This window comes from Schistocerca serialis, chromosome 3, assembly GCF_023864345.2.
Source record: "Schistocerca serialis cubense isolate TAMUIC-IGC-003099 chromosome 3, iqSchSeri2.2, whole genome shotgun sequence".
In the NCBI taxonomy this organism is placed as follows: domain Eukaryota; kingdom Metazoa; phylum Arthropoda; class Insecta; order Orthoptera; family Acrididae; genus Schistocerca; species Schistocerca serialis.
In genome coordinates, this window is record NC_064640.1 from 263,322,320 (window position 1) to 263,337,282 (window position 14,963).

At 38.1% G+C, this 14,963-nt stretch overlaps 1 protein-coding gene across 1 annotated transcript in view; it reads right to left on the reverse strand.

Moving 5' to 3' along the window:
* Window positions 1–14,963, reverse strand: part of LOC126470035 (solute carrier family 12 member 9) — a 128,229-nt gene that overhangs the window by 25,594 nt on the left and 87,672 nt on the right. Inside the window, exons 10-12 of the mRNA XM_050097527.1 lie at window positions 10,674–10,822; window positions 10,117–10,320; window positions 7,322–7,439 (exon numbers count right to left, since the gene is read on the reverse strand). Of these exons, the coding sequence (XP_049953484.1) occupies window positions 7,322–7,439; window positions 10,117–10,320; window positions 10,674–10,822 (471 nt within the window). The remainder of the gene's footprint in view (window positions 1–7,321; window positions 7,440–10,116; window positions 10,321–10,673; window positions 10,823–14,963) is intronic.

Consider the following 14,963-nt stretch of genomic DNA (forward strand, 5'->3'; position numbering starts at 1 on the left):
CATTCTGAAAGCCTTGCTTTTGAGGACTACATGTGGTGGTAAGTAAGTAAGTATAAAAAGCATAATAAAATGTAACATGAAACATAAATGATAGCAGCCATAGAAGATTGAAGCATTATGTTTAAGGGGATGAGAAATGACCTGTAGGAACTATTAACAAAGGCAGTGACTTTGCCTTTCACCTTTTTCCCCCACTAGATTGTTCTGTTTTGTGGAGATTACAGCCCTATAGTGCAGGTACTCTGCATATTATATAATTTGGGTCTCCTGAGACATAAACACAGGGGCTTTTCCTGTACTGGGAGCCTCAATTCTTCACTCAAGTCCTGAAGAAATGTATATTCCATTTATGAGGTAAGCCAGTTAATGCTGAGATTTTTGTTTCTTATTTTTTCCTGTACGAAAGATGATAAAAGAACCGACTATGTTATGCTGATGGAACTGTGTGGTTCATTCACTATGACTTCGATATCAGGCACCGATTATCAACTTTGGATGTCTCAAATGCAATGGAGGCCAAAGGCTTGACCTATTTCCTTTGGCCTCTCCCCATATTTTCATCCTCTTTCTTTTGGACAAAAAGACACTGGGCATAGCTGAGGTCAAGTTCTTGTAGGCATCAAGTTCTGGAAGATACACTGTCCAGTCACATTACTGCGAGCACCTATCAAAAGCCTGAATAACCACCTTTTGCAGCGCATACTGCTGCAAGACATGCAGGGAAACAGTCAATGGGTCCTGGAAGATACCAACAGGGATGTGGAGCGATGCCAACTCCAGTGCCCTGGCCAGCTGCACTAGGATTTTTGGATGATGACCCAACGTGTGAACAGCCCAATTGAGATAGTCTCTCGGATTCTTGATTGGGTTTAAATTTGGGGTGTTTGGTGGCCGGGGGAACACACACACACACACACACACACACACACACACACACACACACACAGTGAGCAGTGCAACAAGTTGCATTGTCCTGCTGGTAGATGCCATCGTGCTGCATATAGAGGTTGACACAGTCTCCAAGGATTGATGCATACTTATTTCGATTGACTGTGCCTTCTAGAATGAAGAGGTAAACCAGAAACTGTTACAAAAACATTCCCCAGACCATAATGCTCCCTCCTCTGGCCTGGACCCTTCTGATGATTGTTGCAGGGTGTTTGCTTTCAGACATTTCATGCCAACAAAGCACAGAAAGTGTTTCAGCTGAAAGCCACTCTGCAGATGTCCAGTTGCTGTCCTAGTGCACAAATTTCAGCCTTTGTCACTGATGAACATCAGTAAGCATGGGTGCATGTACTACACATCTGCTGCAGAGGCATACAAACAGCAATGTCTGCTGAATGGTCATAGAGGAGACATTGTTGGTAACCCCTTGGTTCATCTGAGTGGTCAGATGCTCAACAGTTTCATGTTTATTCACCCATACACATCTCCACAGCCATCATTCACCCCAGTCATCTATGCACCCATACACATCTCCACAGCCATCATTCACCCCAGTCATCTATGCACCCATACACATCTCCACAGCCATCATTCACCCCAGTCATCTATGCACCATAGTTGCCTCAGCACTGGTTTTGGATGGTCCCATTTCGCAATGCACAGTACACTCCAACCACAGCAGCCTGCAAGCAGTTTACAACCATAGCCATTTCAGAAATGCTTCCATCCTTGAGTTGAAAGCCCATGATCATGTCCCTTTGGATGTCAGATAAATCGTTCCGTTTCTGCATTACAACAACAACAACAACAACACTGTTTTCCATATCCCGGACATGCTTTATACCCTCCACTGCTAACACTGCCAACTGCCATCTGTGAGTGATTACTGCACATTGACAATGAACATACAGGGTGGTTACATTAATGTGACTGGACTGTGTATTTGCCTCTGCTGGATGGTTGACATTCACCTTCGATGTAACTATATCCGTGAAGAGACCAACTACTGAAGCACTTGCAAGCAAAAGGAAACACTACTCCATTTAATAGCTGAGCCTACTTGAAGTAGTCAGCTTAATCACCAAAGTTTTGAGTGGTTTACAGAAGACATTTTGAAGTAGGAGACTGTGTTGCCTTGAACTGTTTCTTTTCTTCAGCAGAGAATGCGTGTTTCATCATATTAAGCCACAATGGATATTGTGCATTCCAAACAGGGTCATTTGAGTACAGTGGTGGGTAAATAGTTTGTGCACAGACAGTCAGCACTTTCACACAACAATACCAGCTAATGTGTTGACCTTGACTTAGCAAATACAATTATAATGGAATGTGTTTAGCAGTAAAATTCAAGTAAGAAAGAAACACTGACATTTTATTAGGTTTGTGTAGCATTACAATTATTTTTATTCACAGCTAATGAAATATTTTGTATCACACACCATGTTGCTGCAAGATGCAGCATAGGGTTGGGATACAAAGTTCTTTCTGCAGCTTTTGTCATTTTCATGATACAAAATAGCTATTCACAACAAAGTGTTGACCACAGACTTTATGTCAGCTGCACTTCTATGTAACAAATTTGTTCTGTTGGAATACCTATACTTGAGCAGAATGCAATTTTGTAAATTTATCATTTGTGTGTTTCCATAGGTAACCTATGTAATGCTACTCAAAACAGAGTGCTAAATAACTTACATTCATTCCCTTATGTCAATACTCTGATGAAGCTACATAATGTTTTGTTAATAAACTGTGAAATATGTCTGGAGGTATTCTAGTGATGAAAAACATATTTTTAAAATTAAAAATATTTCAAATTCATTAACTTTATTGCACACAGTACAATAAGGCTATGTGGCAGATATCCTACTCACCTGCACTTGATTGGTTGGCGAGCTACAGTAACTTTGTGCTTGCAGGCACCTGTTCCCCATGGGGGCAGAGTTTTAACAGCCTGCATTATGGAATCACTTCACAAATCTGAATACTCCAGCCAGTCCTTGTAAATCTTTGAATATATACAACAGAAATGCTTCGCTTAGTGTTTCGTCATCACTTTTGACAATCAAAAACTCATTTTGAAAATGTAATTGTGTTCTGTTACTAATTTTTATTTTTTGTTTTGCCAACAGCTTGTCAGATTGAACCTTTTATAGCATCTTAACGAAGAGGGTGTTAATACTCGACCACAGTGCACCCAAACAATTACGAGTGTCAGGACTGACCTACGGCTTCCATTTGTGATTCACAAAAAGGCAGGGAAAACCAAGCTTCCCCACACAGAGTACAGGTAGATCATTCACGAACAAACAAGTCCAAAGGAATGATTCATTAAAGTGAACGGGAGGACCAATGAACAACTTCTAAGGAACAGACATTCACAGTTCACTTTGGTTGCAGTCTGTCTTGTTTCTGGAACAGTCAGTCACTGATCAGTTTGGTCGTGGCCAGTCTTTTCCAGTCTTAGTCTCGATTGGTCTTCTCGTTCCTCATTCCCAACTAGGTCTCAGGCAGCTGGTCTCATTCTTTTGGTAATATTCAGCTGTTCCTCATTCCAGTTCAACTTTTTGTAATTATCTAATCTAATTCTCTAATCTATAAAACTTAAGCTGTATGTAATACATACTTTTTTTCAGCCAACAAAAAGAGAAATCTGTTTCTCTCTTCATCAATTTGACGAACTGTTGAACACATACTAATCATAAGGCACGATTTTTTTAAGGACTCATTTGCCTGATTTAATGACTACTTTTAAAGATAATTTTTGATCATTTTTAACTGTGGTGTAAAGTTAAAGTGAAACTTGCAATTTTCGCATTTTTTCCAAAAATGAAACATGAGACTTTGGGAGACACTTATTTTTCAAGTTCAGTTGTTTCTTTGTCATGCCCCCATTTTGGTTTTCTTACACAAAAAGGTGAGTTGTGAGTGATTTTCGCTCAGTAAGAAAAGGTAAAGGGATGTCTCACCATTTGAAAAATCGTTGGATGGCATAAAATTGTATTTGCTTTTTACCTCAAAAACTATTATTCAGAATGTTTTTATTTAAAAACATTATCACTTTCAGCTTAATTATTAATGCTGTATTGCTGCACTAACTTAAATAATATAACCTAAAAATCTACTGTGTGAGGCAAATATGATGAGAATATCATATTTTCTTTTAAACATACTTATTCTTCAATAAAGCCTATTTTTTTTGCCCTGTAACTGTCTATATTTTTTTTGCCCTGTAACCGTCTATATATTTTTTTTTTTTTTTTTTTTTTTTTTTGGCCCTGTAACCTTATGGAAATACTCAAGATACAATCCTTTCTTTTTTTGTTCATTATTACTGTGTTCCATGGGCTTGACATCTGTCTCAACTGGGTATTTACAACTTTCAGTTGAGTAATTAGGTGCAGAACGTTAGCGACATCTTCATTTTCATGTCAGTGCGAGGAGCTCATCTTAAAGAACTTAAACTCAAATAAAATCTGTTTAAAGATACTCTTATTTCAAGAAAAAATGAGCTGGTTCTGCTTTGGAATTCATTGCAATGAATGTTTTCATTTTTGATTCTGAAGATTAACAGGGGACAAGAACCATAAATGATGTATCAGTTTTTGTAAAGCCACATATGGGATATCAGTTTTGAAAGAACTCTGAAATCCAAATAAGGTGCTTTGCTTCTGGTGCAACACAGGATCACAGTTCTATGTACTTACGAGTTAGGGAAAATACAAATAGAACAAACTGCAGTGTGTTCTTGAGGTCATAGTTCAACTTCATCACAGAATAAACTTTTTCAATACATAAATGGCTCTCATGGAGAGCTGCATCAAACCAGTCTGGACTGAAGACCACACACACACACACACACACACACACACACACACACACACACACACAAAAATGGCTCTCGCCATCCACCGATGGATCCCCTGGAGCACAGAAAGATACTCCACAAGATGATTCTTCAAGGAGATAATAATGACGATGATGATGATGATGATTATTGGTTTGTGGGGTGCTCAACTGCATAATCATCAGCGTCTGTACAAATTCCCAACCTGTACACAGTCCAATCTAGCCACTTTCACTAATGGCTATAGAATGATGAGGACAACACAAACATCCAGTCCCCAGGCACAAAAAATCCCCAACCCGGTCGGGAATCGAACATGGGACCCCACGATCCAGAGGTAGCAACACTAGCCACTAAACCATGAGCTGAAAACTCGTCAAGGAGAGAGTTCACAGTTCATTAAAAAAATATCAATACAATCCTCTCCTAAATCTTATTCCTGTACGGTAAATAGAACACATCTTTTTCGAAAGTGTTTTCAATCAAAAGACACATTTGTCTAAAAGTTGTTTAATTTATGGTCTTGTGACAGACACCAATGATTTAACTAGAAAGCCTTTCAGCAAGGGTTTCGTGGACAATTTTTTCCTGCCCTTTTCCACAGCAAGTTAAACAACCAAGATATGCATGAAACTATCAGCACTGAACCAGTAGTGGGTTTTCTTTTCTTTTCAAATACATTTGTATGTAAAATTTATATTTAAATACATTAATACATAAGTTACTGAACTGTTGAATTTCATATTCATTTCACTTTAGTCAGTTAATGGCTACCTGTGTACACTCAGAAGTTTTCTCTTCCAAGTAACTGATCATCAATTCCATGTGTGAACCAAGTAGCTCTTTTCAAATGTACACCAATTGAAAACTGGCAATCTTTTTCAATTACAGAGCTCTTCAAAGCAATGGTGTGTGCTGTGTCCTCAAGGTTTCGAAAAAAGAAGTCTCATTTCTTTTCATGTATGACGTTCTGACAGTCTCCCAGAATATTTATGTAGTTGTCACCATTGCTGATACAAACTTTCTGCCCGCATCTCGTGGTCGTGCGGTAGCGTTCTCGCTTCCCACGCCCGGGTTCGATTCCCGGCGGGGTCAGGGATTTTCTCTGCCTCGTGATGGCTGGGTGTTGTGTGATGTCCTTAGGTTACTTAGGTTTAAGTAGTTCTGAGTTCTAGGGGACTGATGACCATAGATGTTAAGTCCCATGGTGCTCAGAGCCATTGAACAAACTTTCTAATTTTAGTGTACTGTTTCTCAGGTCCTTCTTCAGAAGTTGTGACTTTTGCAAATAAATCTTCACTTCCTACACAGTCAGTATGGCACTTTGATGCATAGTTAATTTGCACACCAGCAAATTATTTAAAAAAACTATTAATGTTGGTTTGACAGATGACAGTTTACCTCCGGTCATTTCGAGCTAGTAATATCTGGGTATATGTATACTATTTTCTGTGAATGAACTGAAAATGAAAATATTGTACTTGCTATAACTACAATTACTAGGGTGGTCCCCGCTGGGTTGTGAACAGGTTCTGTAATCTGAACTTTCATTCAGCCTGATCTGACCTCACACTAGCTGTCTTGCAGTCACTAGCCAACAATGTTAGCCAACTAATGTGACACTGTCTGAATGCATTCAGATAAGGAAATTGAAGTCAACAACCTGTCCACATCGGGTACTCAATGAATTTAACAGGTAGAAGTAATACTTGTGCATACTGATATTTTTTCTCCAAATTTATCTAAAATCCATATAACACGCACAATTAGGAAAAAGAAACAGGGAATGAGTACAAATGAATGGATCCCAAAAATGAATGACCACAAGTGAACTATTTCCCAAAGTCAAATGAGTCTGCCCCTCTCCAATGTAGAGACCTCCACATATGGCGACATATAATACAGTTAGGCTGAAGCAAGTGTCCCATAGGTTGTCCACTAACAACATGTTTTGTGTTAACAGTCATCCACCCCCAGCCCACAGCATACTCCTCGAGTATGAAAGGTTTTTATACAGGTATGTCACACCCTTCAAATCTGGTTGGTTACACCAAAATTCCTGCGCCCTGTGACACACAATGTAACAGTGACAAAGTCAATTGTCATAATTACAGCATGCTCAGAGGTTATGGTAACAGAGAACCAGCAGTACTGAACAGTGCCCACCTCAGAAACACCTCATTTTCCAAACTCATATATAGTACCTAGCCAAACTGGCCAGTTTCTTTGTGGTCCTCCCTAAGGACATGATCAAGGGACAGACTTAATTTTATGAATGTTGTGGATGCAGTGTGCATAAACCTCCAGCATGCAAGACAGTCCTAACACTTAACTTCTTTGAAACAATTATTTAATTTGAACACTTTTATGTTCTGTTCTAAAAGCTCTATTCCTCATTATTTAAGGGTAAGACCAATTCAAGCTTTTAAAATTGTGTAACTGTAAACTAATATAAACATAAAACAAAAAGTATTGATCTATACACTTTCCTCATAACAAAACTAGTGCAATGAAACCGACACATACCATATTTATTATGCAGGCTAACTGCATCATGAATAAGCTCGTAGTATCAAAGTGATCCAAATCATTTGGGTTAAAGAAATTGATTGGCCAAACATCTATATATTTTATTGCAGATGACCTGAAAAAGACACTTGGATTAATTGAATAAAAGAGCAAATAATCACCATGCACTCAGAGTACAGCACAATAATGGAATTTTACTTGTGCTTAATTCAGTATATTTCCTAGTAAATGTTATGTAACTTTCCCACAAAGTATTATGCATCTGATATGGAAGACCCACCAGTTGAATAGTGTCATTCATTTGCTGTATGTGGCCAAGTTTTTTTCATTGTTTTTACAAAAAGTTCCATTTGAATGCTTACAAAATGCAGAACATAAAACCCAAATTAAGGTTACTCTCATACAATAATGCAGTTTACATTTTATGGTATGTTAAGTCATATTTTTTTATAATAAATATTAACTGCTAATCAAAAAATGTGGATTTTGTTAACAGTTACAATTTCTTCCTTATCAAATAAATTCAATATTTTATAGTATTGAAATGCTGGCTATTTTATGAAAAGTATTACAACATGAATACAAAACTTCTACAATATAGAAATAACACCTTCCATTTAAGGTTTCTGTATCCAAACAACAAATATTGTCAATACTATATAATTGCTGAAAAAAATGAGAATCTACTCTAATAATTCACTGTTCAAGAATAATTAACTGTGAAAACTAACAAATACATAGGCTATTGGGCAATATATGCAGTCTATGCTAAGATTACTGATGAAAGACTTCAATGAAATAGCTGACTGCCTTATGCAAGACACTGTTTCATTAGTTTTGTTTTACCCAAATATGTTTTGGCATTTTCTGTGCTATCTTCAGTGGGTTTTATTTTTTTTCTTTCTGAACATTATTGTTACATGTTAACCCTCTATAGACACTATTTTAATTTTGGCTTCAACCTATTTACATGTATAAAGGATAGATGATTCACTGTGAAACCCACATGTCATTGTTAAGGCTGGCTCAGAGGTTTTGGTAATAGAGGACCAGCAGCACTGAACAGCTCCACCTCAGGTTTGAGGAATTAATAGCTGACATTTTATCTAATGAACAAAATGGTCCAGAAAAGAATGATCTTGTACCAGTAATGTTTTTATGCTGGACCAGATTGCAAGAAGAGGGAGAAAGTTTAATTGCCTTTGACAATTTTGCAGACGCCTTTGGCAGGATAGTTAGCAAGGTGCTGTGATCTATAATGAAAGTGTGAGACATTTCACTGCACTTAAAATGCTCTGCCAGAAGACTTAAGTGTTTCCACAAACATTAAAACAACACTTGACAAATGCAAGTTGCTGGCACTACAGCCTAGTCAAGATCTGAAGCCAAGTTGTAGCTTTTCTCCTACATTATTTAACACTTAAATTGATGATGTTCTCAAAGAAATGAACTTTAAAGGAAGACAGGGCATTCAACTAAATCAGAGCAGATATATCAACACCTTGGTGTTTGCTGAAGATCAAATTATTATTGATAAAAATGTCAACTCCCATAGAGCACTCCATCAACTGAGCCTAGTGTGTAAGAAATACGAAATTAAAAAATAGGAACAAAAGACAAAAGTAATGGTTCTCAAAAGAATACATACGATTAGAAAAAAAGGTCATGTTGACAGAACAGGTATTACACTCCAACCAACCTAGAATCTAATGCACACTACGACACAAAAGAGTAAATGCACAGTGTTTAATATATATGTGGTAAATTACACCAAACACTGAAGAGTTAGACTAGAAAGGACATGAAATAAAATTCTATAAGATAATAACAGTGCCTGAAACATTTACACACACAACTTCCCATTGGGCTGGGGAGAGAGGGTGGGAGGGGGGGGGGGGGGGGCAGGGGGCTACACAGAAGAACGAAACTACTTCTAAAAGAGGTAGATTAAATTAAACTCAAATCCACCAATTTTGAGCACAACAAGTTCACCACTGGCCCAACATACCAGATCTTTAACTGTTTAGTCACTACGACTAACAAGACAGAAATCCTCTATTAATTTTCTCAAAAATTATTCAGTGTCACACAGAAAGCCAAAATATATGAAGCTCTTTTTCCCAGTGACAAGGATGTGTGTGAAATAATATACCAATTCATGACCAAAAAATTCTGGTCATCTCTTGTGAGATTAAAACTACAGTTACAGGTATGGTACAGATGAATGAATGAAGAAATGCGAGAGCAGGAGACTATGCAGAGGCAGAAACTTTTGTATGGATAGGAATACCAGAGACTGAGACGAGAACAGTTTCTACCAGAGAGTCTGTTGTGAAGGCAGATGGCTTGTAAATATTAACCCTCCTTCTCCCCAAAGAATGGTTTCTATTTTCAATAATTGCAGTGACTGAGATTAAACAACATATTTCTTTAACATATTAATTCCGCATCACAGTGGATTACAACAAAATATCACAGAAAAATTAAGGGATTAACTAACTGTTTCCTGATAGATAACTGAGAGAAAATCCCAAATACGACTAGAATGCCCAGCCAAAGCATAAGGGAAACACAATGCCCCTGAGGCACAATGCACAGAGTGACACGTTCACTTTTAAAAACTAAGAAGAAAATTACAGGAGCTCAATTAACTGAAAAAATCTAAATACGGATTTTACACAGGCACAACAAATAATTATGCCTGCATTTCATTTGTAATAACTGACATTTAAAAAATGTTTAATAAGAAAACTAAATCTCCAGCACATTATAAAGTGTAAGAGTTTACTTACTTGGCAACACGAACTTTATCAAGTGTTTGGAAATGGCGACATACGCAAAGGTTTTTTTTCATCTTCAAAACATCTACCATCATTCCCACAAACTCAGTTTTATTTATATGCTTCTCTTCAGAATCTCTGCGTAGTTTAAAAAGAGGAATTCCATCACACGCCAATATTCCACTGAATGTGGTAGTATGGTAGCCTGAATCAGAACTGCAAGAAAATAAAAAAATAGAGGGTTTTATTAGGTCTAGAGTAATGATAAATATGTACAAGACACAAAACTGAAGCCAGTGGTTTAATAGTACGGAAGTTACACAGACTGAACACATGTGAAATAAATCTTCTCGATCACAGATGGAATTGGAACTAGATTGGAACATGCATCTTGAAGACTGTGCTCCAGAGGGTTTTTTTAGTTATCTAATCTTTCAAGTACATTCTCAAACAGTGTAAGGAAACAGTAGTGCTCATACAGTATCTTGGAAGAATGAATAACATTTTCAAATACATTATAAGCATGGATGATCTCTTTTTACAAGCATTTTCTTCCTATGACAACTTACCTCTCTAAGAAGTCCTTGGGTGTTGAGTCATCATAAAACCCCAAGACAATTGTATTGGGCTTCATTGCCCCCAATCCCGACATTCGGATCATATGATGCATGCCTTCTCTGACAGTCTTAGCAACTGTAAGCTCAACAAATGCTTTCACCTGCAAGCACGAAAATAAAATGTTTGCAAAGTCCACATGAAGTACATTGTGATCTCCATTTTTTTATAATTTAACCATAAACCAAAACAAATTATAAACAAAAGCACAAGCAACCACTAAAGCACTGAATAAAACATGAAATGTATTCACTAATTGTGAATACGGTACCACCACAGCTGTACTATTTACTAGAAACAAATAAAAATTTGTGCCAGAGTGGGACTCAAACCTGGATTTCCGGCTTTATGCAAGTGGTCACCATAACTGCAACTGCTTCAGCTATCCGAGCACAATTCATGAACACATCCAAACTTCCGTATGTCCCAATGTCTGTTTCCCATTGTGCTCTCACAATTATACAAGTCCCACACAGGGAGAGACTTATTTAGTTTCAAGCATGCTCAGATAGCCTGAGTAGTTAAGGCAACCACTTGTGTAAAGCGGAAATCCGGTTTTGATTCCTGGTCTGGCATAAATTTTCATTTGTTTCCAGTAAATTTTATAGTTGTGATGGTACCATATTTGCAATTTCTGAATATGTTTCATGATTTAATATGGTTAAAAATCATTAGCAGTGACTGTTGTTTTCAACATGCATGCATGTCCAAAGGAACTTGCACTACTGTACTGAATGAAGTTGTTACATTTTTATTCTTTCATCAGAATGGTGCAAAGTGTATCACATCCACCTAAAGCAATAATTTCACATATGAATGACATGTCAGATGCTACATTATGTAATTGTTTCAGAAAAAAAGAAGAAAATAATTAGGATAATTTATATGATCATTCCTCAGTTCACAAATTAATACATCATTCTCATATACATTTCATCACTTGTCCTATGACATGTCTTCCACTTTTATGAATCATTCAAATTTTGCAGAATGTAACATTTCATTTCAGATTCTCAGTTGTCAAATATTCACTTTCAAGTTGAGCACAATTCTTTCATTACCGAAGTATAATATACATAACATGCCACCTGTTTTGGTTTCTGTAGGAACCTTGGCAGATATCCGAGATTTAATGTGATGTCCAAATATTTCATAAAATATTAAGCTTCCAGAAATACTATTCTTTAGCTGAAGTCCAACAGTCAACAAAATTAATGTTGTAACTGCCATTATGGATGCTAAAAATTTGCTGAAGCATAAACTATGTGATTAAAAGTATCCGGACACCTGGCTGAAAATGACTTACAGGTTTGTGGCGCCCTCCATTGGTAATGCTGGAATTCAGTACGGTGCTGGCCTGCCCTTAGTCTAGATGACAGCTTCCACTCTAACAGGCATACATTCAATCAGGTGCTGGAAGGTTTCTTGGGACATGGCAGCCCATTCTTCAAGGAGTGCTGCACTGAGGAGAGGTATCTATGTCGGTAGGCGACACCTGGCACAAAGTCGGCATTCCAAAACATCCCACAGGTGTTCTATAGGATTCAGGTCAGGACTGTGCAGGACAGTCCATTACAGGGATGTTGTTGTTGTGTAACCACTCTGCCACAGGCCATGCATTATGAACAGGTGCTCGATCGTGTTGAAAGGTGCAATCGCCATCCCTGAATTGCTCTTGAACAGTGGGAAGCAAGAAGGTGATTAAAGTATCAATGTAGGCCTTTGCTGTGTTAGTGCCATGCAAAACAACAAGGATTGTACGTGCCCTCCATAAAAAACATGACCACACCATAACACCGCCACCTCCGAGTTTTACTGTTGGCACTACACACACTGGCAGAGGACGTTCACCATGCATTCGCCGTACCCACACCCTACCATCAGATCACCACATTGTGTACTGTGATTTGTCATGCCACACAACATTTTTCCACTGTTCAATCGTTCAATGTTTACACTCCTTTCACCAAGCGAGGTGTTGTATGGCATTTACCAGTGTGATGTGTGGCTTATTAAGCAGCCGCTCGACCATGAAATCCAAGTTCTCTCACCTCCCGCCTAACTGTCATAGTACTTGCAGTGGATCCTGATGCAGTTTGGAATTCCTGTGTGATAGGGTGGATAGATGTCTGCCTATTAGACATTACAACCCCCATCAACTGTCGGCAGTCTCTATTAGTCAACAGACAAGGTCGGCCTGTATGCTTTTGTGCTGCACATGTCCCGCCACGTTTACACTCCACTATCACATAGGAAATAGTGGACCTAGGGATGTTTAGGAGAGTGGAAATCTTGCATACAGACATATAACACAAGTGACACTCAATCATCTGACCACATTCAAAGTCTGAGTTCCGCGGAGCGCCCCATTCTGCTCTCTCACAATGTCTAATGACTACTGAGGTCACTGATATGGAGTCACTGGCAGTAGATGGCAGCACAACACACCTAATATGAAAACGTATGTTTTTGGGGGTGTCCAGATACATTTGATCACATAGTGTAGATATACACAATTTCTTTACATGCACTATTTAAATAATTAAATATACGAATTAGTATCAATCACTAGTACCCAGGACTAACTTATGTACATTTAAAAACTTCATGGTGTTAATTTAGTTCAAATACAGCAATCTGCAATAACCAAATTAGCTTCTTTAACAATGGGAGCCCTTCAATCACTAACATGTCTCTGCTGGAATGGAAACAACAACTAACAATCAAAATACCTGTTATCTGTATCAGTACATGGGAAATGTTCCAATGGAGAGGATACCATTTATTCCTGTGTAGAAGTTTCAGTTTCATTACAGTTTTATCTTGTTCATGAAAAGAATTCATATAACCAAATTACTTATATGCAAATTTCATTGATGTTTTGCAGTTTCTATACAATGTATGCAAAATAGTAGAAATTTCTCTTGCTGTAACTGCAAACACTGTTCAGAGCCAGAATGTTTGTCACAATGGTTCAGTTTGATATCATGGTCATACTGCCATGAGCTGGTGTACTGTGGGTCACCTGTTCAAACCTGACTGACAATTATTTGTTGTTAGTATTTATCACTTCCTGAAATTCCTTATATTTGTAATGTTTCTATATTCCATATTTGCATAAACAGCAGCACCCTCCATCCAGGAGTTCAGTTCTGTCTGTAAGCTGGTGTTTGTAATAAATGTGATTTCAGTGTTAAGTGCTGAATTTCACTGACAACCTTGCTTTCTGATTTGGATTCGATTGAGGTTACGAAATGACACTGAAAGAGATACCGGGTACTTCAAAACTTGTGAATCACTGTAGCTCATACTAGGCAATGTAAAAGCTGTCATGGACAGAACCCAGAATACAGAATGCGTTGGACCTACATAACACTGAATTCAAATATGACAGACACTGACCAAATCTCACACTTGATGAAAGGAGTTGCAGATGATATTTACCAAGTACTTCAGATAAGGGACGTCACAACAAATTCATCAAATAGTGCCAGCACATCAAGGAAATGCAACAGAGCATAGTTGGACAAAAGAATTATAACTGACTCATGAATGTGGTCACTACGGCAGTCGTGGAAGATGATCTTGCCTCTCCCATCCGCCGGGTAGTAATAGAACAGATACAGCAGTTTATCACAGCCAGAACTGCTGGATCAACTAAACAAGAGATAGCAGCCAAGTACGTCAAACACTATACGCCAGGAGGTAATGATATGTTAAAGAGGTGTCTCAATCTTTAGTACCAATCTGTATTAACAGTTGAACATCGAAGGAACAATGGATTTAGCCAACTGACTTAAGCTGCAGCTGTCAAACAATGGCCCAGCAAATGACCAACACAGGTACAACCAAATCCTCTGCGAAGAATATGCCCCACAGAAGAATGGGCATTTGGATGACAAAGGTCAATATGTTGTCATATTTCCACTGTTGTACGCTGCTGTAGAGAAAGAAGACAACACACCATCATATTTCCACTGTGAACACCCTGGGCATGTTGTACGCTGCTGTAGAGAAAGAAGACTCGTGTTTGATGACTACACATCACCAGATGTCAATCACCACAACAGTTTTATTCATGACAGTAAACTACAGATGATTATAATCTACTTTTGGGGCAAAGATGTACCCAGGACGAGGTAGCTCCCCAACAAAGTACAGCAGTCCCTGTCACTGTACAGAAGTACCAGCCACTCATCAAGTCAACAAATTCAGGGAACTACACAAGGTGAGCCACTACGGAG